Here is a 23,659-nt window from a genome sequence, read left to right as displayed (position 1 = left end):
CAAAGCAAAACAGTTTAGAAATGTTAGAAAATGTAATAAAAAATAAAAACTGACATCACATTTGCATAAGTATTCAGACCCTTTACTCAGTACTTTGTTGATGGACCTTTGGCAGCGATTACAGCCTCAAGTCTTCTTGGGTATGACGCTACAAGCTCGGCACACCTGTATTTGGGGAGTTTCTCCCATTCTTCTCTGCAGATCCTCTCAAGCTCTGTCAGGTTGGATGGGGAGACTGGTAGACTGGATTACTGTAAAAGTACTATGAGACATTTTTAAAGGGGCTATAGAATAACTATCTTTAAACTAATGACTCGGGACGTCGGTTATAAGATTAAAGCGTATTTTAATAATACTTCACGTTACATTTGACCACTTTAGATTCTATAAAACAAAAGAAAGTTGCTAGCGAAAGCCAAGTTTATCACTTGCCACTTGCTCATAAGTGGAGCGTTTTCGTTCTCACTTCCACTTCCTGTCGCAAAGCATTTTGGTAATTGCAGTCTAAGACGCAGTATGCGGAAATAGCTCCATCATTACATGGCTGCTAAATTTCAGATGGTTCGTCTAAACAAGTCATGCATAGTGTAGAGAGAATCTGAACCACTGAAATATATTTTCAAGAACTCATTTTTAATTATATATTTTTTCAGCTGTTTGAAGCTGTTGTACAAAACCGAGAGTAAAAAAATATGCCTACATTTACGGACGGGAAGCAGAGAAATAGCACACATCAGACTTGCTTTCAACCAGAAGACATATCTATAACTGACGTGAATTTTTGGTCGGGTCGCCCACAAAGTTACATATTTAGGGTGACCATACGTCCTCTTTTTCCCGGACATGTCCTCTTTTGGACCTAAAAAATGCGTCCAGCCGGGATTTCTAAATCGCCCAAAATGTCGGGGATTCGGCTTTTGCTTTCTACTGTCGCCATTCATTGTGTGCGTTTTGGGGTTTTTGCATTGCTTTGACCTTTCTCTTTAGGTCCCGCCTTCTCACACGCCACCATTGGTGGGTCATGTAGGCCTACGCAAACATTGGTCAAACTGCATCTCAATCATTACCTTCACCATGGCAACAGCCAAGAGCCATAGCAGCAGCTTGCTTGTCAACAGTGGCACATGGCTCCAGAACAGCGTAAAAATGCCCAAACGCAAATGTAAATTCAGAGACGATTTACAGAGAAAATTCCCGTGTTTTCGTCTTGGTCGGGATCCGTGTGAAGCAGAATGCATGACCTGCAAAGCTGGCACGTACGTGTCAGTGTCAAATAAAGGTGCTAGCGACCTAGAAGCCCACATAAGCTCCGCAAAACACAATTTCCAGCTAAAGGAGAGAGTTCGTCAGGTAAATTTGACTGACTATTTTATGAGAGCAGGTAAAACAGAAGATGCTGTTACTGCTGCGGAGGGAGTTTTTGCATTCCACAACACTAGGGTGACCATACTCTTTTTCCGGGACATGTCCTCTTTTTTGATAACTAAAATATGGTCACTCTATACATATTGCACTTTTAATTAGTTCGTGAGGAAGAGAACTCCAGACCGACATTGAGAAATGAATTTGTCAAATGACCTGGGTGTCATGGATGTTGGAAATGTTGGGTATCTAGTGGACTGGATTACTGTAAAGTTCCATGGCTGTGTCTACACAGGAAGCCCAATTCAAATCTTTTTCTTTACTCATTGGTCTTTTGACCAATCAGATAAAATCTGATGTGAAAAGATCTGATGTGATTAGTCAAAAATACCAATTAGTGGTAAAAATATCAGAATTGGGCTGCCTGTATAAACGCAGCCTAGAAAACATTTTGAATCACATTATTCTAGGTGAATTAGGCCCCCAGACACCACAGGAGGTTTTGTGAAGGGAGGAAGGACGATATACATTTCTGGAATGGTGTGAAAGGAATGGAAACCATGTCTCATGTGTCTTGATACCATTTCATTCATTCTGTCCTCCCCAATTGAAGTGCCACCAGCCACCTGTGCCGCACACACTCACGTTGTACAGCTGATGTAGGCCTAGAAAAGTGAACTAATTTGAATCACGTTATTCTAGATCAGCCTTTTTCAAACCTCTCCTCCGGGACTCCCAAGAGATCCGTGTTTTAGTTTTTGCCCTAGAATTAACACCCTCGGTCATCGCTCATCCATATCTTTATATGTATATATTCTTATTCCATCCCTTTACTTAGATTTGTGTGTGTTATTTATTATTATTCTTGTTGTGGAATTGTGAGATTAGATTAGCCCCCAGGTACCCATCTAATAATGTAATTTATATTACAGCTGTCCACCAATAAAGCATCAGAACCAGAGACTCTGATACCGCCTGTTTTAAATGGAAGAGTCTATCTGGGAAGAACACTTTTTATTTACCGGCGCTGTTGAGTGGAACAAACTACCACAGTAACTCCATGCCGAGCATAACTTCATTTAAATAATGTGTAAAGCTGACTAATGGTGGTTTATATTCCATGTCAGCATGTAAGGCTCTACGCTATGACAATGTCCTCCTGTCCTTTGTATTGTGTTGTGTGGAGCCGAGGCCTACTATGACTAGAAAAATATTAAAGAGGACCACAATGGAAATATGTTTTCAAACATATTTTTGTGTCATTCTCGATGATTGTAAATGCTTTATCAACGTGTGGTTGCATTGACAGGCATAATCACCAGTGCTACAATAACAGATCTCAAACATTGGGGTTTTTAAAAGCCAAAATAACTGTTTCAGGTCCCTACTAAACTTATCTTACATTCTAACACCATTCACCTGATATGTAAATAAAACTATTTTTCGACGAAAACTCAGTAGAACTCATGAATTATAACTCTGAGTATTACTTTTACATCAAGATCAGGGGAGAGCGCGAACGCAGTCCCCCACTACCAGAAATTATGCAATCGAGATTTCCACATTTGGGAAATTCGCAGGGGTCAGCACAGCCGGAGTGCAATGGCTGAGCCTCGCCCTGGGTGAACCGCCTTCTTGATCACGGTGTCTCCCTTGCCAGGTAAGTATGAGTTGTACACGTTGGTAGAGGGGCACTCATTCCAGGACAAAGGTGTTTGTCTAACGGTTACCACTTGTACTACTGACAATACAACATCATATCGACCAGGGTCTAATAACGTTTACTACTACAGTTGCGGACAAAGCGGTGGAAAAGCGATGCACTTTGTTTTATTATATTATATCGCTGTCCGACTATTTTCCCATCATGCAACACGGTAGACATTCTATATACATTGAACTGTTTGTCTAAATGTCCGTCTGATTACACACAAGTAGGCGATGTACCAAAATGCTGAAATCACATTCGTGCTCACACAGCCAACCGAAAGACACCAACTATTTCTGGTGTTTTGTAGCGTTCCAGACATTGTAGGAATAGTTTCATCACGCTTGTTTTCTGCTCCTCAGTAAAATATGATTCCACCATCGACCACAGGGTGGCATACGACCCCAGATACGGAGGAGAAACAGTCGCCGACTACTTCATCAACAACAAGACATAGCAGCTACTCGGGGTGTGCTCACATGGACATACTCGTATTTGTAATTGTATCTGTAACTTGACAGTTGATAGTCGTTTTAATATGCCTAAATAGATGTTGGCGAAATAACTTCCTGTAAATTCTCACTGCAAAAACAAACCTGGTGATTATGAGCAGCGCGCTGAGGTGTGTGTGTGTGTGTGTGTGTGTGTGTGTGTGTGTGTGCGCGCGCGCGCGGGGGGGACAGCCACATTTGCTGTCACTCAGTCAAAATACGCATTAGCATCTCAACTTTATTCCCTACCCTTTACCTGCTAGTGAGATATTATGCACCACAAGATGCTGCTGAGAGGAGAACTGCTCATAAGAGTAAAGGTTGCAAGGTTATCATGTCAAAGTGGGTTATCCTCTCTTGGGTAGGGGGCAGTATTTTGACATCCGGATGAAAAGCGTGACCAAAGTAAACTGCCTGTTACTCAGGCCCAGATGCTAGGATATGCATATAATTGGTAGATTTGGATAGACTCTAAAGTTTCTAATAATGTCTGTGAGTATAACAGAACAGATTTGGCAGGTGAAACCCCGGGGACAAACCATCCAGGGGGGAAAATATTGAGGTCATAGGATTTTCCAATGTTTTCTCTGGGATACCCTTATTATTAGGAACCTGGTTGCAGTTCCTATGGCTTCCACTAGACGTCAACAGTCTTTAGAAAATGTTCAATGTTTTTTTTTTGTCTTTATTTAACTAGGCAAGTCTGTTAAGAACAAATTCTTATTTTCAATGACAGCCTAGGAACAGCGGGTTAACTGCCTTGTTCAGGGGCAGAATAACAGATTTGTACCTTGTCAGCTCAGGGATTTGAACTTGCAACCTTTCGGTTACTGGCCCAACTCTCTAACCACTAGGCTACCCTGCCGTCCCAGGAAGTGATACAGCCCGACATGATGCTTTCGATTGTGCATCTGTAAAAGTTTGAGGGTTTTAGGTGACAAGCCAATTTTCTTTAGCCTCCTGAGTTTGAAGAGGCTCTGTTGCGCCTTCTTCACCACGCTGGTAGCGAAACGAGTAGAGACCATCCCCCAGGCAGTGGCCATGGTAGCCACGGAACCCCGTTTTTCTTTTAAGAAATGAAGAAGTAGTCCTATTCATTGTAAGTGTCACTCCAGGTGGATTCCACTGTTTTGGTGCGTGTGAACAGGGAGCGCACTCCACGTTGTTTTTATCCGGTATTAGAAACAGTTTATTCTGTCTTAAATTTTATCGATTATTTACGTTGTAGGGTACCTGAGGTTGGATTAGGAACGTTGTTTGAAATGTTTGACCCAAGTTTACAGGTAACTTATTAGATACTTTGTAGGCATGTTGGGCGAGTTGAAACCGGTGTATTTCTGAATCAAACGCGCCAAATAATTTGACTTTTTGGGACATAAAGAAAGACATTATCGAACGAAAGGACCATTTGTGATGTTTCTATCCAAATCTCCTAATAATTTGCAAATATTTGACTCTGGGCCCGAGTATTTGGCAGTTTACTCTGAGCACGCTTTTCATCCGAAAATGAAAATACTGCCCCCTATACCTTAAAAAGTAAATTATATCGCTATTTCTGACTTTTGTGTCGCACCTGCCTGGTTGAAAAATGATTTTCATGTGTTTGTATGCGTGGCACTGTCCTCAGATAATCGCATGGTGTGCTTTCGCCGTAAAGCCTTTTTGAAATCTGACACAGCGGCTGGATTAACAAGATAAACTTTATTTTGATGTATAACACATGTATTTTCAAGAATGTTAAATATTTGAATTTAGTATTTTTGAGTTTCGCGCTCTGCAATTTCACCGGATGTTGGCCAGGTGGGAAGCTACTGCCCATAAGAAGTTAACAAAAGTAAAATATTTTTAAGACATGAAAACATGTTAAAAAGTGACTGTTAAAAAGCTGTCTTCGGTCCTTTGTACAGGAACAGGGTGAGTCCTTATCAAGCTCGCCCCCTCCTGCTCTTCCGAATCAATAACCGTCCAGTCTTTCGGGGCCCAGAGGAGATCCCTCCCCGAGGCGCATCGCCCTAGGCACAGCAGCGCTGTCAGGCCGTGGCCGCCGGGACCTTGGGTGTTGTGGGGGACTCTTCGTTTGGGGTCGAGGCCCCCTTTCTTCTGTACCACCCCAGGGCTTCCGTGGCTACCTTGGCCTCTGCCTGGGGGGTGGTCTCTACTCATTTCACTACCAGCGTGGTGAAGAAGGCGCAACAGAGCCTCTTCAAACTCAGGAGGCTAAAGAAATTTGGCTTGTCACCTAAAACCCTCTAACTTTTACAGATGCACAATCGAAAGCATCATATCGGGCTGTTTCACTGCCTGGTATGGCAACTGCAGTGCCCGCAACAGCATGGCTCTTCAGAGGGTGGTGTTGTCTACCCAATGCCAGGGGGCAAACTACCCACCCTCCAGGACACCTACAGCACCTGATGTCACAGGAAGGCCAAAAAGATCATCAAGGACAACAACCACCCGAGCCACTGCCTGTTCACCCCGCTATCAGAAGACAAAATGTATCTATAAGGCCTTAGTTCACACTGGTTGATGCTTATTTATAAAACCCTTTTAGGCCTCACACCTCCCTATCTGAGATACCTACTGCAGCCCTCATTCTCCACATACAACATCCGTTCTGCCAGTCACATTCTGTTAAAGGTCCCCAAAGCACACACACAACCGTTCGGATCGCTGCAGCTAGTGACTGCAGAAACACTCTACAGAAACATTTAGACAACGGATATGATCTGAAATGTGTTAACTTTTACAAAGAAATCAGGGGAGAGCGCGAACGCAGTCACCCACTACCAGAAATTATGCAATCGAGATTTCCACATTTGGGAAATTCGCAGGGGTCAGCACAGCCGGAGTGCAATGGCTGAGCCTCGCCCTGGGTGAACCGCCTTCTTGATCACGGTGTCTCCCTTGCCAGGTAAGTATGAGTTGTACACGTTGGTAGAGGGGGACTCATTCCAGGACAAAGGTGTTTGTCTAACGGTTACCACTTGTACTACTGACAATACCACATCATATCGACCAGGGTCTAATAACGTTTACTACTACAGTTGCGGACAAAGCGGTGGAAAAGCGATGCACTTTGTTTTATTATATTATATCACTGTCTGACTATTTTCCCATCATGCAACACGGTAGAAATTATACACACATTGAACTTTTTGTCTAAATGTCCGTCTGATTACACACAAGTAGGCGATGTACCAAAATGCTGAAATCACATTCGTGCTCACACAGCCAACCGAAAGACACCAACTATTTCTGGTGTTTTGTAGCGTTCCAGACATTGTAGGAATAGTTTCATCACGCTTGTTTTCTGCTCCTCAGTAAAATATGATTCCACCATCGACCACAGGGTGGCATACGACCCCAGATATAAAGGAGAAACAGTCGCCGACTACTGCAAATCAAATCTTATTGGTCACTTTCACGTGATTATCAGACGTTATTGCGGGTATAGCGAAGTGCTTCTAGCTCTGACAGTGCAGTAATATGTAACAAATTACACAACATTTACTCAATACACACAAATTTCAGTAGGAATGAATTTAGACTATATAAATATGGATGAGCGATGTCAGATCTGAACGGACTAAGATACAGTAGAAAAGTCCCACACAGCAAACTGTCCTTAAAAAGACGACTATGCCCGACGGCTAATATACATTCGGTTTTGGTTGAAAGTTGAAAAGACGTCCGTCTACGGCCCGTTTTGGTTGAAAGTGAAAGTTGAAATCATGTATTTTTCAGGTCGTTGTTTAAACGACTTGCAAATAACATAATTTCAGTGTACTTGTAACCTATACACGTGGAGGCAGTAACCACAAAATGGTCTGTCATTTTTTTAAATGAACAATCACACTACTCATTACATTACTCTAGTATTTGCACAAAACATTCAGTCAAAGAACACGATATAAAACAATGATAATAAACAAAATACAGTTAAGTTCAAATAAATATAATTAATTGAATAATTATCCATCAAAATGATAGATGTATTTCGCTGCGTTAGCAACAGCGCCGTTGTTGTGGAGACTTGGAAACCACCACTTCCGGCTCTACCAGGAGCTTGAGGTGGTCTGCCACAGCTCTCTGAACATCATGGTCAGTGGTCTTGCTGTTCCATTTCTAGACTGCAGCTCTTAACACCAAAATAAACACAGTAAGTTATAGAAAAGACTAATGGATATGGAGGATCTTACAGGTTCCCCACGACAATTAAATCAGCATTCAGGGCTCAAAACACAGGTTTATCACTAATCAATGGTGGATATTTTGTGTGGTCCAGTAATAATTATAATGTATTACATTTATTCAGAATAATTTACAAGTGGATAAATGTGTTTTGCTTTTCCGCGTCTATCAAAAAAGATAAAACAATATATTTACAAGATAAGTTGTTAAAGTTGTCCTTCTCAGGGGTTGACGATTGATTAGGGCCAGGCTCAAACTTGCACGCAGTGTAGAAAAGACGAGGGCCTGTTTGAATGGCGCCAGTTGTCTCCTTCACTCCTCCCTAATAGACTATTATAATCACATTCATTGGTAAACTCTGAACAACTGCAGCCTAATATATGTGCCAATATGCAGAGATCGCAAGTAAACAATTCAACTTAAATGGTGGAATGTTTAGCGGACTGGTTGCTCAGGAGACAAAGGCAGATGATGTCAGACGTATAGAAGGCATGTGACTTGAGCTCATAGGAAGGAGCCAGCACTGCGGCGATGTGACAAACAAGTGCTGTAGGCTACTATATATAGATATGGTACCAATATATATATATTGTTCCTGATTGCTTGGTACAGTGTAAACAACACAAAATAAATGATAGGTGTACCAGAGAGTTGATCTGTACTGTTGATCTGTACACCTCTCCCTCCCTCCCCCCACCCCCCTTTCTCCTCCCTCTCTCTTCTTCTCCCTCCTTCCCTCCACCTCTCCCTTTCTCTCTTCCCTCTCTCCACCTATCCCTCTCTCCTCCCTCCACCTCTCTCCTCCCTCCACCCCCCTTTCTCTCCTCCCTCTCTCCACCTATCCCTCTCTCCCTCCTCCCCTCTACCTCTCCCTCCTCCCCTCTCTCCACCCCCTCTCTCCTCCCTCCACCTCTCTCCTCCCTCCACCCCCCTTTCTCTCCTCCCTCTCCACCTATCCCTCTCTCCTTCCCTCCCTCTACCTCTCCCTCCTCCCCTCTACCTCTACCTCCTCCCCTCTATCTCTCCCTCCTCCCATCTATCTCTCCCTCCTCCCCTCTACCTCTCCCTCCTCCCCTCTACCTCTTCCCCTCTACCTCTCCCTCCTCCCCTCTCTCCACCCCCTCTCTCCTCCCTCCACCTCTCTCCTCCCTCCACCCCCCTTTCTCTCCTCCCTCTCTCCACCTATCCCTCTCTCCTTCCCTCCCTCTATCTCTCCCTCCTCCCCTCTACCTCTCCCTCCTCCCCTCTACCTCTCCCTCCTCCCCTCTACCTCTCCCTCCTCCCCTCTCTCCACCCCCTCTCTCCTCCCTCCACCTCTCTCCTCCCTCCACCCCCCTTTCTCTCCTCCCTCTCTCCACCTATCCCTCTCTCCTTCCCTCCCTCTATCTCTCCCTCCTCCCCTCTACCTCTCCCTCCTCCCCTCTACCTCTCCCTCCTCCCCTCTACCTCTCCCTCCTCCCCTCTCTCCACCCCCTCTCTCCTCCCTCCACCTCTCTCCTCCCTCCACCCCCCTTTCTCTCCTCCCTCTCTCCACCTATCCCTCTCTCCTTCCCTCCATCTCTCCCTCCTCCCCTCTACCTCTCCCTCCTCCCCTCTACCTCTCCCTCTCTCCACCTATCCCTCTCTCCTTCCCTCCCTCTATCTCTCCCTCCACCTCTCTCCTCCCTCCACCCCCCCTTTCGCTCCTCCCTCTCTCCACCTATCCCTCTCTCCTTCCCTCCCTCTATCTCTCCCTCCTCCGCTCTACCTCTACCTCCTCCCCTCTCCACTTCATGTCCCAACACAGAAAGTCCGTGTTTAAGGAACAAGAGGAAGAAATGGACTTTACAGGTAGAAGACAAAAACATCAGAGGTTTGTAACGTTCTTTATAATTTAATGTAGAAAAGTGTTGTGGAGAAGTTAGGCTTTCATAGAGAGACAGATGATTTAAGGGAAAGACATTGAAGAATTGTAAAGTTAATACAATACTGATTTCAACTTTCCAAAATGATAAGTTTAGTCTTATTTACATTGGTGTTGATTGATATTGATTAGCCTAATCAATATGATCCAATGTGATGTTATAGGCTACAGAGATATGAGGTAGAGTATTATTGGTAAAGGCGACTGACAGCACATTATCGTGATTATTATCCGCATGACGAAACTGCGTTAGAAGATGTGCATCGGAATTATGTAAAGCTGTCACTATAGAAACACTCTGTGTCGTCAAGTCAGTCAAGTAAATGTGACGAGCAACAATGGTCATAGAAACTATTTGAATGTAGGGCTAAATCAAAGTTGAAAATGCTTTCCTGCGACACGGATCAGGAAGGTGGTGGTCCGTTTTGCTCATTGCTGTGCGCTCGATATAAGTTGGCCGGCGCACCGTTGCGTAATTTTACCCACTGGTTTAATCGTTGTCAGAACACCTTTCTTCTGAATACAAGCCCCGGTACAACGGGCGAGAGAAACTGATCGCACCTCATGTTAACTCAAGCAGTGCATGGGTGTATTCACTAAGGGCACTATTCCAACTTATGAAATGACGCCTTTCGTATACACGCCTTTCGTATACACGCCTTTCCTACGTACTTGTCATCAGTTTATATTCAGACCTACCTTATTAAGTTGAATAACGGGTCTTTGCAGGCGTGGCTCCCTCGCGTGCGCTGAATAAATGTAATTTAACCGCTGAAAACACCCACTTGCTGGGCAACAGATTTTCTGGTGGAGTTTTCATTCAACAGCGTTTTCGCAGGAAATATATTGATAAATAATAAATACAGCGGTTTGATTCATCCTGAAAGTTGTCATATTCAAGTTGAATCCATGAAACATTGGAAGGTGTTAAAAAGTGTACAATAGAGGTTGAATAGGGAGGTGTCCTATACATCTACCCTAATTCTCACTAATCATGGAACTGTATAACAACGGTCCAGTCGTCGTGAACCGAGCCCCGGGCTACAGGTTTAACCTGCTCCGTGGGGTCTGAGATCCATAACGATTCAAACAGGCCCACATTCTAATGCTAACGACACTCAGGAACAACTTACACTGACTTGACAGAGGAAAGAAAGGTGAACAGAATGGAATGATGCAAAATGTAAGATACAATTTGAAGAAAACGAAAACTCAAGTGACAGTTATAAATGTATGTCGGTATTACTGACCGTGGTTCTCGATAGTGGCTGGTATTTAATGACATTATACAAATTGTAAAATAAAACGGAGAAAAGCCCGGACATAGCCTATAATTAAAACATTCTGAAGCATACATCAACTTGGCATGTTAAAGTGCGGGTGTTAAAATTGCATCCACACCTATTATGAGGGCACACCAGTAGCGGTGGGGGGTAAAATCACTGTTAATTCACGTCTTTCAACCGTGAGATAGACTATGGGCCTAAAGGCCGAGACAATAAGAAGACACAGTGGCAGAATAAATTCAACCACCACAAAACCGGAAAGCAACATCTGTCCGGTTAAATCCACACAGCATATTACATGTAACAGACATGACCTACAGACCTACAGACCTACAGACATGACCTACAGCATGGTCAAGCAAGGTCGTGTGTCTGACATTTTCTGACTACTAAACAACTATTGATTTAGAACCACAGAGAGTTACTGCACGTTGTAAAGAATGGTTCATGGTACTGATGTCTGTGCGTGTTCATACATGTAGTAAAAACATGTTGACTCACCCTACTTGTAGAGAAACACCAATGACATCCTCCTCTCTGTCATGTTGACAAAACGGTCTACCACTCTGTTATACAGTACACTGTCTATCACTGTTATACAGTACACTGTCTATCACTGTTATACAGTACACAGTCTATCACTCTGTTATACAGTACACAGTCTATCACTCTGTTATACAGTACACAGTCTATCACTCTGTTATACAGTACACAGTCTATCACTCTGTTATACAGTACACAGTCTATCACTCTGTTATACAGTACACAGTCTATCACTCTGTTATACAGTACACAGTCTATCACTCTGTTATGCAGTACACAGTCTATCACTCTGTTATACAGTACACTGTCTATCACTGTTATACAGTACACAGTCTATCACTCTGTTATACAGTACACAGTCTATCACTCTGTTATACAGTACACAGTCTATCACTGTTATACAGTACACTGTCTATCACTGTTATACAGTACACTGTCTATCACTCTGTCATACAGTACACAGTCTATCACTCTGTTATACAGTACACAGTCTATCACTCTGTTATACAGTACACTGTCTATCACTGTTATACAGTACACAGTCTATCACTCTGTTATACAGTACACAGTCTATCACTCTGTTATACAGTACACTGTTATACAGTACACGGTCTATCACTCTGTTATACAGTACACAGTCTATCACTCTGTTATACAGTACACAGTCTATCACTCTGTTATACAGTACACTGTCTATCACTCTGTTATACAGTACACTGTCTACCACTCTGTTATACAGTACACTGTCTATCACTCTGTTATACAGTACACTGTTATACAGTACACTGTCTATCACTCTGTTATACAGTACACTGTCTATCACTCTGTTATACAGTACACTGTCTACCACTCTGTTATACAGTACACTGTCTATCACTGTTATACAGTACACAGTCTATCACTCTGTTATACAGTACACAGTCTATCACTCTGTTATACAGTACACGGTCTATCACTGTTATACAGTACACAGTCTATCACTCTGTTATACAGTACACAGTCTATCACTCTGTTATACAGTACACAGTCTATCACTCTGTTATACAGTACACGGTCTATCACTCTGTTATACAGTACACAGTCTATCACTGTTATACAGTACACAGTCTACCACTCTGTTATACAGTACACAGTCTATCACTCTGTTATACAGTACACAGTCTATCACTCTGTTATACAGTACACGGTCTATCACTGTTATACAGTACACAGTCTATCACTCTGTCATACAGTACACGGTCTATCACTCTGTTATACAGTACACTGTCTATCACTGTTATACAGTACACAGTCTATCACTCTGTCATACAGTACACGGTCTATCACTCTGTTATACAGTACACTGTCTATCACTCTGTTATACAGTACACTGTCTATCACTGTTATACAGTACACAGTCTATCACTCTGTTATACAGTACACTGTTATACAGTACACGGTCTATCACTCTGTCATACAGTACACGGTCTATCACTCTGTTATACAGTACACAGTCTATCACTCTGTTATACAGTACACGGTCTATCACTCTGTTATACAGTACACAGTCTATCACTCTGTTATACAGTACACAGTCTATCACTCTGTTATACAGTACACAGTCTATCACTCTGTTATACAGTACACAGTCTATCACTCTGTTATACAGTACACTGTCTATCACTGTTATACAGTACACAGTCTATCACTCTGTTATACAGTACACAGTCTATCACTCTGTTATACAGTACACAGTCTATCACTCTGTTATACAGTACACTGTCTATCACTGTTATACAGTACACAGTCTATCACTCTGTTATACAGTACACAGTCTATCACTCTGTTATACAGTACACAGTCTATCACTCTGTTATACAGTACACGGTCTATCACTGTCATACAGTACATGCTTTTATTTTCTGTTGTCCTAAACTACGTGTCTAAAATGCTCGTTAGCCTAACTTCCATTCATGGGCAACGTTAGCTAGTAAACATTAGCCTTCTACATCTAGCTACATGTTGAACTTCCATCCTCTCAGGCCAGGAGCACAACAATGTATGAATTAATGGTTGGATCAGAATCACCGTTATAATCATTAGCCAGTATGGAGAATTAAATAAAACCACAAGTCCAAATCCCCATCTCCATCCATGTCTAATTTAGGAAAGGACCAGTTTACACTAGCTAGCCACCACAAGACAACGAGATAAAACAATTCAAGTTGTTTCTGTCAATGACGTATGAATAGGATTTGATAGGAGTGACGCCAAAATCCAAACGGGTCTACCTTGACACTTTTTTTGGTGCGCCAGGACCAATCACAGTTTAGCTCGCTCAGTTTAGCTCAACGATGATTGGCTAATTTCTAATACTTTTTTTTTATCAAGGGACATATTCTCTCTGGCTTCCCTTTGCCTTCAATGCTACAGGCAACATTGTCATACTGGTTTGGACCAGACAGCATCAGATACATGGTCTACACATACTGAGACAGAGAGGAGCTGTTTCACTGTCCAGACAGCATCAGATACATGGTCTACACATACTGAGACAGAGAGGAGCTGTTTCACTGTCCAGACAGCATCAGATACATGGTCTACACATACTGAGACAGAGAGGTGCTGTTTCACTGACCAGACAGCATCAGAGACATGGTCTACACATACTGAGACAGAGAGGAGCTGTTTCACTGTCCAGACAGCATCAGATACATGGTCTACATGTAGAGAGACAGAGAGGTGCTGTTTCACTGTCCAGACAGCATCAGATACATGGTCTACACATACTGAGACAGAGAGGTGCTGTTTCACTGACCAGACAGCATCAGATACATGGTCTACACATACTGAGACAGAGAGGTGCTGTTTCACTGACCAGACAGCATCAGAGACATGGTCTACACATACTGAGACAGAGAGGTGCTGTTTCACTGACCAGACAGCATCAGATACATGGTCTACACATACTGAGACAGAGAGGTGCTGTTTCACTGTCCAGACAGCATCAGATACATGGTCTACACATACTGAGACAGAGAGGTGCTGTTTCACTGTCCAGACAGCATCAGATACATGGTCTACACATACTGAGACAGAGAGGTTCTGTTTCACTGACCAGACAGCATCAGATACATGGTCTACATGTAGAGAGACAGAGAGGTGCTGTTTCACTGACCAGACAGCATCAGATACATGGTCTACACATACTGAGACAGAGAGGTGCTGTTTCACTGACCAGACAGCATCAGATACATGGTCTACACATACTGAGACAGAGAGGTTCTGTTTCACTGACCAGACAGCATCAGATACATGGTCTACATGTAGAGAGACAGAGAGGTGCTGTTTCACTGACCAGACAGCATCAGAGACATGGTCTACACATACTGAGACAGAGAGGTGCTGTTTCACTGACCAGACAGCATCAGATACATGTCTACACATACTGAGACAGAGAGGTTCTGTTTCACTGACCAGACAGCATCAGATACATGGTCTACATGTAGAGAGACAGAGAGGTGCTGTTTCACTGTCCAGACAGCATCAGATACATGGTCTACACATACTGAGACAGAGAGGTTCTGTTTCACTGACCAGACAGCATCAGATACATGGTCTACACATACTGAGACAGAGGGGCGCTGTTTCACTGTCCAGACAGCATCAGAGACATGGTCTACACATACTGAGACAGAGAGGTTCTGTTTCACTGACCAGACAGCATCAGATACATGGTCTACATGTAGAGAGACAGAGAGGTTCTGTTTCACTGACCAGACAGCATCAGATACATGGTCTACATGTAGAGAGACAGAGAGGTGCTGTTTCACTGACCAGACAGCATCAGATACATGGTCTACACATACTGAGACAGAGAGGTGCTGTTTCACTGACCAGACAGCATCAGATACATGGTCTACACATACTGAGACAGAGAGGTTCTGTTTCACTGACCAGACAGCATCAGATACATGGTCTACATGTAGAGAGACAGAGAGGTGCTGTTTCACTGTCCAGACAGCATCAGATACATGGTCTACACATACTGAGACAGAGGGGGCGCTGTTTCACTGTCCAGACAGCATCAGATACATGGTCTACACATACTGAGACAGAGAGGTGCTGTTTCACTGACCAGACAGCATCAGATACATGGTCTACACATACTGAGACAGAGAGGTGCTGTTTCACTGACCAGACAGCATCAGATACATGGTCTACACATACTGAGACAGAGAGGTGCTGTTTCACTGACCAGACAGCATCAGATACATGGTCTACACATACTGAGACAGAGAGGAGCTGTTTCACTGACCAGACAGCATCAGATACATGGTCTACACATACTGAGACAGAGAGGTGCTGTTTCACTGACCAGACAGCATCAGATACATGGTCTACACATACTGAGACAGAGAGGTGCTGTTACACTGTCCAGACAGCATCAGATACATGGTCTACACATACTGAGACAGAGAGGTGCTGTTTCACTGTCCAGACAGCATCAGATACATGGTCTACACATACTGAGACAGAGAGGTGCTGTTTCACTGACCAGACAGCATCAGATACATGGTCTACACATACTGAGACAGAGAGGTGCTGTTTCACTGACCAGACAGCATCAGATACATGGTCTACACATACTGAGACAGAGAGGTGCTGTTTCACTGACCAGACAGCATCAGATACATGGTCTACATGTAGAGAGACAGAGGGGCGCTGTTTCGCTCGCTCGAATGCTTTCTCCTGTGAGATACATTCAGCCTCTTGTGAATTGAAGGACAATTATTAAGCACAGAGAGACGAAAGATACATTATTTTATGTTTTTTCCTTGGTCAATTTTTTTACGAAGCCTGGCTTCCCTTGGTATAGAATAAATACCTGTCAGCTATGTTAACTGTCTCTAATGTCTACTTGTTAAATGTTTATGTCTACTACCGTCTGTCAATCTAAACTGTAACATATTTTTAGTTGTGTGTAGACTAGCTGTTGTTATGACGTCAGCTAATGGGGATCCAAGTCAAATCAAATCAAATGAATAACATATTGGACTGTGTATGTTTAAATGCAACATGAAGTCTCTGTTTGAACTCTGACCTCAGACAGTAAATGTGTTGTTAATGGTTCTTCAACAATGTTCAGAAATATTGACCGTTCTGTTATTTATTATTGTAGCTGAGTGAGCTGTGACTTACATCTAAAATGAGTCTTTCTGGGGAGAGAGAGGAGGAGACCACTGCCTCTAAAATGAGCCTCTCTGGGGAGAGAGAGGAGGAGACCACTGCCTCTAAAATGAGCCTCTCTGGGGAGAGAGAGGAGGAGACCACTGTCTCTAAAATGAGTCTCTCTGGGGAAAGAGAGGAGACCTCTGCCTCCAAAATGACTCAAGACACCAGTTCTAAGAGGTAAGAGATGAATTGTAAAATATATAGTTCGCTTAAAAATATCAAACTAATGAAGAGAATAGTGTTCCCAAATTACAATAAATATAGGACTAAATCATTAATTTAAAAGGCCAAAAATGTATTTACGAATTGCAGACAGTAGCTTTAAAATAAACTTCAGGACTTCTATGAGTTCAGCTATACAGTTGTTGAAATGATGTAGATGAGGTATTGATGTGATATTGATGAGGTGATCTGTCTCCCTGTTTTGTTCAGTGTCCAGAAGCCCAGAGCAGAGTCACCTACAACCAGCCTGCTATCAATGAAGAGTGATCAGCCACCTGCTTTCAGCCAGGAACCATTACCAGATGACAATAAGGAAGTGGAGAGTTTGGACAGTGAGGATGTATTAAAGATCACATACAACCTTCTGGTCAGCAGAAGTAAGACTGTGTTTCATACAATATCACAAAGTAAGGTACACACACACACACACACACACACACACACACACACACACACACACACACACACTAACTGATGAGTCCCAACTCTCATTGTTTTCCTACAGGTCAAACTCTGCTGACAGTCCAACAAGACATTAAGGCTAAACTGAAACACAAGTATCAACACATATCTGAAGGAATTGGACACCATGGAAACCAAACTCTGTTAAAGGACATCTACACAGAGCTCTACATCACAGAGGGTGGAAGTGGAGGGCTCAATAATGAACATGAGGTTAGACAGATAGAGATGGCATCCAAGAAACAAACCACACAAGAGACACCAATCAAATGCAACGACATCTTCAAGCCTTTACCTGGACAAGACAAACCTATCAGAACTGTGCTGACAAAAGGAATCGCTGGCATTGGAAAAACAGTCTCTGTGCAGAAGGTCCTCCTTGACTGGGCAGAGGGAAAAGCAAATCAGGACGTTCATTTCATGTTTCCTCTTCCTTTCCGTGATCTGAACCTGAAAAAGGACCAATACAGTCTGATGCAACTTCTTTCCCACTACTTCCCAGAGCTGAAAGAGATTGACAGCATTGAAGATGGTGAAACCAAAACTGTTTTCATTTTTGATGGTCTGGATGAGTGTCGACTTCCTCTAGACTTCAAAAACGATGAGAAGTGCTGTGATGTCATGAAGCCAACCTCAGTGGACGTGCTGCTGACAAACCTCATCAAGGGGAATCTGCTTCCCTCTGCTCTCCTCTGGATAACCTCAAGGCCTGCAGCAGCCAATCAGATCCCTCCTGAGTGTGTTGACCAGGTGACAGAGGTACGAGGGTTCAATGATCCACAGAAGGAGGAGTACTTCAGGAAGAAAATCACAGATCAGAATCTGGCCAATGATATCATCAAAAACATGAAGACATCAAGGAGCCTCCACATCATGTGCCACATACCAGTCTTCTGTTGGATATCAGCCACTGTCCTTGAGATGATACTGAAAGAGGCAGAGAAGGATGAAGTCCCCAAAACTCTGACACAGGTGTACTCACACTTCATTCTCATCCAAATCATTGTGAAGAACAGGAAGTACAACAAAGCCACAGAAACAAACCCAAAGGAACTGTCTCAGTCAGACAAAGAGATGATCCTGAAACTGGCCAAGCTGGCTTTCCAACAGCTGCAGAAGGGCAACCTGATCTTCTATGAGGAGGACCTGAGAGAGTGTGGCCTTGATGTCACAGAGGCATCAGAGTACTCAGCATTGTGTACAGAGATCTTTAAAGAAGAATCTGGGCTGGACCAAGAGAAGGTCTACAGCTTTGTGCATCTGAGCATTCAGGAGTTTCTAGCAGCAGTGCATGCTTTAGAATCATGTCTGGACAAGAAGGAAAATGTTTTCTCCCCCACTAGTGATGAAGAGAAGGAGTCAATCCGGTTGTCTGACTTACACAGGAGAGCAGTGGACGAGGCCTTGAAGAGTGAGAATGGACACCTGGACCTGTTCCTCCGCTTCCTTCTGGGTCTCTCACTGGAGTCCAATCAGAATCTGTTACGAGGCCTTCTGACACAGACAGGAAGTACAACACAGAGCAATAAGAAAACAGTGGAGAGAACAGTCAGGTACCTTTCAGACAAGATCGACAAGGAATCCTCACCAGAAAGGATCATCAACTTGTTCCACTGTCTGAATGAACTTGGTGCCAACTCTCTAGTTGAAGACATGCAGACCTCCCTGCGATCAGGAACTCTTTCAGAAACAAGACTAAAACCTGACCAATGTTCAGCCCTGGTCTACCTGTTACTGATGTCAGAGGAGGTGCTGGAGGAGTTTGACCTGAAGACATACAACACATCAGAGGAAGGTTATCAGAGGTTGCTGCCGGTAGTGAAAACCTGCAAGAGAGCACTGTAAGTTCTGTTATTGAGTTGATGTATACAGTATCATTATAATGAAGGATTTGTATATCTAACATATTATCTCCTCTCTGCAGACTGAATGGCTGTAAAGTCACATATAAATCCTGTGAGACTCTGGCCTCAGCTCTGCAGACACCAAACTCCCCCCTGAGAGAACTGGACCTCAGCTACAATGACCTGGGAGACAGAGGAGTGGAGCTGCTCTGTGTTGGACTAACCAGTCCACTCTGCAACATACAGACACTAGTGTGAGCTTACTATCTTCAGTATGAGTTATTATGTGGATGTTTTAAACATGTGTTAATCATGTGATCTTCTGCCCTCTAGTCTAGGTCAGTGTGGTCTGACAGAGGGTTGCTGTTCAGTTCTGGCCTCAGTCCTGAGTTCACCCAACTCACAACTGAAACAACTGGAGCTGAGAGACAATGACCTGCAGGACTCAGGAGTTACACTGCTGTCTGCTGGACTGGAGGATCCAGACTGTAAACTACACACACTGGGGTAAGTACAGCTGTTTCAGTCAGGTCTGTACTGAGCTGAGTTACACTGCTGTCTGCTGGACTGGAGGATCCAGACTGTAAACTACACACACTGGGGTAAGTACAGCTGTTTCAGTCAGGTCTGTACTGAGCTGAGTTACACTGCTGTCTGCTGGACTGGAGGATCCAGACTGTAAACTACACACACTGGGGTAAGTACAGCTGTTTCAGTCAGGTCAGTACTGAGCTGAGTTACACTGCTGTCTGCTGGACTGGAGGATCCAGACTGTAAACTACACACACTGGGGTAAGTACAGCTGTTTCAGTCAGGTCTGTACTGAGCTGAGTTACACTGCTGTCTGCTGGACTGGAGGATCCAGACTGTAAACTACACACACTGGGGTAAGTACAGCTGTTTCAGTCAGGTCGGTACTGAGCTGAGTTACACTGCTGTCTGCTGGCCTGGAGGATCCAGACTGTAAACTACACACACTGGGGTAAGTACAGCTGTTTCAGTCAGGTCGGTACTGAGCTGAGTTACACTGCTGTCTGCTGGACTGGAGGATCCAGACTGTAAACTACACACACTGAGGTAAGTACAGCTGTTTCAGTCAGGTTGGTACTCAAATCCAATTTTATTTGTCATATGCGCCGAATACAACAGGTGTAGACCTTACAGTGAAATGCTTACTTACAAGCCCTTAACCAACAATGCAGTTCAATAAATAGTTAAGACAATATTTACGAAATAAAAAGTAAAACAATAAAATGACATAACAATAATGAGGCTATATACAGGGGATACTGGTACCTAGTCAATGTGTGGGGGTACAGGTTAGTAATGAGGCTATATACAGGGGGTACCGGTACCTAGTCAATGTGTGGGGGTACAGGTTAGTAATGAGGCTATATACAGGGGGTACCGGTACCTAGTCAATGTGTGGGGGTACAGGTTAGTAATGAGGCTATATACAGGGGATACTGGTACCGAGTCAATGTGTGGGGGTACAGGTTAGTAATGAGGCTATATACAGGGGGTACTGGTACCGAGTCAATGTGTGGGGGTACAGGTTAGTAATGAGGCTATATACAGGGGGTACTGGTACCTAGTCAATGTGTGGGGGTACAGGTTAGTAATGAGGCTATATACAGGGGGTACCGGTACCGAGTCAATGTGTGGAGGTACAGGTTAGTAATGAGGCTATATACAGGGGGTACTGGTACCGAGTCAATGTGTGGGGGTACAGGTTAGTAATGAGGCTATATACAGGGGTACCGGTACCGAGTCAATGTGTGGGGGTACAGGTTAGTAATGAGGCTATATACAGGGGTACCGGTACCGAGTCAATGTGTGGGGGTACAGGTTAGTAATGAGGCTATATACAGGGGGTACCGGTACCGAGTCAATGTGTGGGGGTACAGGTTAGTAATGAGGCTATATACAGGGGGTACCGGTACCGAGTCAATGTGTGGAGGTACAGGTTAGTAATGAGGCTATATACAGGGGGTACTGGTACCGAGTCAATGTGTGGGGGTACAGGTTAGTAATGAGGCTATATACAGGGGTACCGGTACCTAGTCAATGTGTGGGGGGTACAGGTTAGTCGAGGTCATTTGGGGGTAAAGTGATAAATAATAAACAGCGAGTAGCAGCAGTGTAAAAACAAAAGGGGGGGTGTCAATGTAAATAGTCCAGGTGGCCATTTGGCTAATTGTTCAGCAGTCTGATGGCTTGGGGGTAGAAGCTGTACTGAGCTTAGTAAAACAAATACTCTGAAAATCTGATGTTTCATGACATTGTTTGTGTCATGGACAAATGTATTGGTGTCCTACAAGATGATTGACACCAGTACATCAACCTAGACAGCTGTTGTGTGTCTCTCTGTAGGCTGTCTGGCTGTCTGGTCACAGAGGAGGGCTGTGCAGCTCTGTCTTCAGCTCTGAGGTCAAACCCCTCCCACCTGAAAGAGCTGGACCTGAGCTACAATCACCCAGGAGACTCTGCAGGGGGACTGCTTTCAGCTGCTCTGGTGGATCCCACATATAAACTGATGAAGCTGAAGTAAGTCACAATAGATGTCCTAATAGTGTGAGCAGTGGTTGTGTCATATGTAGTGTAGTAGGGTCAGTAACATGAGGACATGATGGTAGATTTAAGGGGAAGTTTATCCAGCAGGCTTAGCACTCCAACACAGCATACATCATCACCACATGAATACTCTTCTTCTGCATCTCTGATATCCTGGTGGAGCTGTACTCCGTTCTGAATGCAGTAGGTAGGATAGAATACCTGTATGTCTCTAATAATGAATTGTACTCTGTTCTGTATGCAGTAGGTAGGATAGAATACCTGTATGTCTCTAGTAATGAATTGTACTCTGTTCTGTATGCAGTAGGTAGGATAGAATACCTACATGTCTCTAGTAATGAATTGTACTCCGTTCTGTATGCAGTAGGTAGGATAGAATACCTGTATGTCTCTAGTAATGAATTGTACTCTGTTCTGTATGCAGTAGGTATGATAGAATACCTGTATGTCTCTAGTAATGAATTGTACTCCGTTCTGTATGCAGTAGGTAGGATAGAATACCTACATGTCTCTAGTAATGAATTGTACTCCGTTCTGTATGCAGTAGGTAGGATAGAATACCTGTATGTCTCTAGTAATGAATTGTACTCTGTTCTGTGTGCACTAGGTAGGATAGAATACCTGTATGTCTCTAGTAATGAATTGTACTCTGTTCTGTATGCAGTAGGTAGGATAGAATACCTGTATGTCTCTAGTAATGAACTTGGATAGTGCACCAGAACACAACAATATGGTTTAAATGTTGACTGCTTTATTAGGTCTTTGTCAGTCAATAACCTGTTTCTCCTACAGTGTGGATCATGGTGGAGAGTGCAGGCTGAAATCAGGGCTGAAGAAATGTAAGTCTCTTCAATCCTAATTAACTGCATATTCAGAACTATAGTAACTAATCAATACTTGTTCTGTATCTACAAAACAACATTTTATATCAAGATGTGGTTTGATTAAACTCTCCTTTTGTCTACAGATGCCTGTCATCTCACCCTGGACCCAAATACAGCAAACCCAAACCTGATACTGTCTGAGGGGAACAGGAAGGTGACATGTGTGGTGGAGGATCAGCATTATGAAGACCATCCAGACAGATTTGACTGTAGTCCCCAAGTTCTCTGCAGAGAAGGCTTATCTGGATGTCGTTATTACTGGGAGGTGGAGAGGGATGGTAGCATGGCTGACATTGGTGTGGTGTACAAAGGAATGAAGAGGAATGGATGGGAGGACGACAGTAAGATTGGAGGCAATAGGAAGTCCTGGAGTTTAGTCTGCTCTCACTGTGGTTATCACTTTAACCATCCTGGAGTCAGTAGATCCATCTCTGGTCCTGATTCTAACAGAGTTGGAGTGTATCTGGACTGGCCAGCTGGTACTTTGTCCTTCTATAGTGTGTCCTCCTCTGGTACACTGACACACCTTTACACAGAACACACCACATTTACTGAACCCCTCTATCCTGGGTTTGGGGTTTCCTTCTTCTCAGAGACCTCAGTGACCCTGTGTCAGATAGATGACCAACACATTCAGAGGTGAGTCATATAGCAATGTTTCATCATTTGTTTTCCTCTGGAATCATTTCTACAATTACATTAGTAGTGGTGTGTTTTCATGTGTTCTGTTGGACCTACAGACAGTTACATTAGTAGTAGTGGTGTGTTTTCATGTGTTCTGTTGGACCTACAGACAGTTAGATTAGTAGTAGTGGTGTGTTTTAATGTGTTCTGTTGGACCTACAGACAGTTAGATTAGTAGTAGTGGTGTGTTTTAATGTGTTCTGTTGGACCTACAGACAGTTAGATTAGTAGTAGTGGTGTGTTTTAATGTGTTCTGTTGGACCTACAGACAGTTAGATTAGTAGTAGTGGT

At 43.5% G+C, this 23,659-nt stretch overlaps 1 protein-coding gene and 2 non-coding genes across 3 annotated transcripts; 1 reads left to right on the top strand and 2 right to left on the bottom strand.

Moving 5' to 3' along the window:
* Positions 1-2,866: 2,866 nt before the first annotated feature.
* LOC123733199 (U1 spliceosomal RNA) lies at positions 2,867-3,030 on the bottom strand. The gene has a single exon (XR_006763655.1). It is a non-coding gene; the product is annotated as a U1 spliceosomal RNA (small nuclear RNA).
* Positions 3,031-6,316: 3,286 nt separating this feature from the next.
* Positions 6,317-6,480, bottom strand: LOC123733200 (U1 spliceosomal RNA). Its single transcript, XR_006763656.1, has one exon. It is a non-coding gene; the product is annotated as a U1 spliceosomal RNA (small nuclear RNA).
* Positions 6,481-9,517: 3,037 nt separating this feature from the next.
* LOC106598505 (NACHT, LRR and PYD domains-containing protein 3) lies at positions 9,518-23,327 on the top strand. Its single transcript, XM_045712615.1, has 9 exons — positions 9,518-9,604; positions 16,646-16,875; positions 17,131-17,297; positions 17,426-19,223; positions 19,307-19,480; positions 19,560-19,733; positions 21,600-21,773; positions 22,593-22,639; positions 22,768-23,327. The coding sequence occupies exons 2-9, from the start codon at positions 16,673-16,675 to the stop codon at positions 23,325-23,327; spliced, it is 3,297 nt and encodes a 1,098-aa protein (XP_045568571.1). The 5' UTR covers positions 9,518-9,604; positions 16,646-16,672.
* The last annotated feature ends 332 nt before the right edge of the window (positions 23,328-23,659 follow it).

Source organism: Salmo salar, unplaced genomic scaffold (assembly GCF_905237065.1).
Source record: "Salmo salar unplaced genomic scaffold, Ssal_v3.1, whole genome shotgun sequence".
Classification (NCBI taxonomy): Eukaryota; Metazoa; Chordata; class Actinopteri; order Salmoniformes; family Salmonidae; genus Salmo; species Salmo salar.
This window is presented reverse-complemented; position numbering and strand designations above follow the sequence as displayed.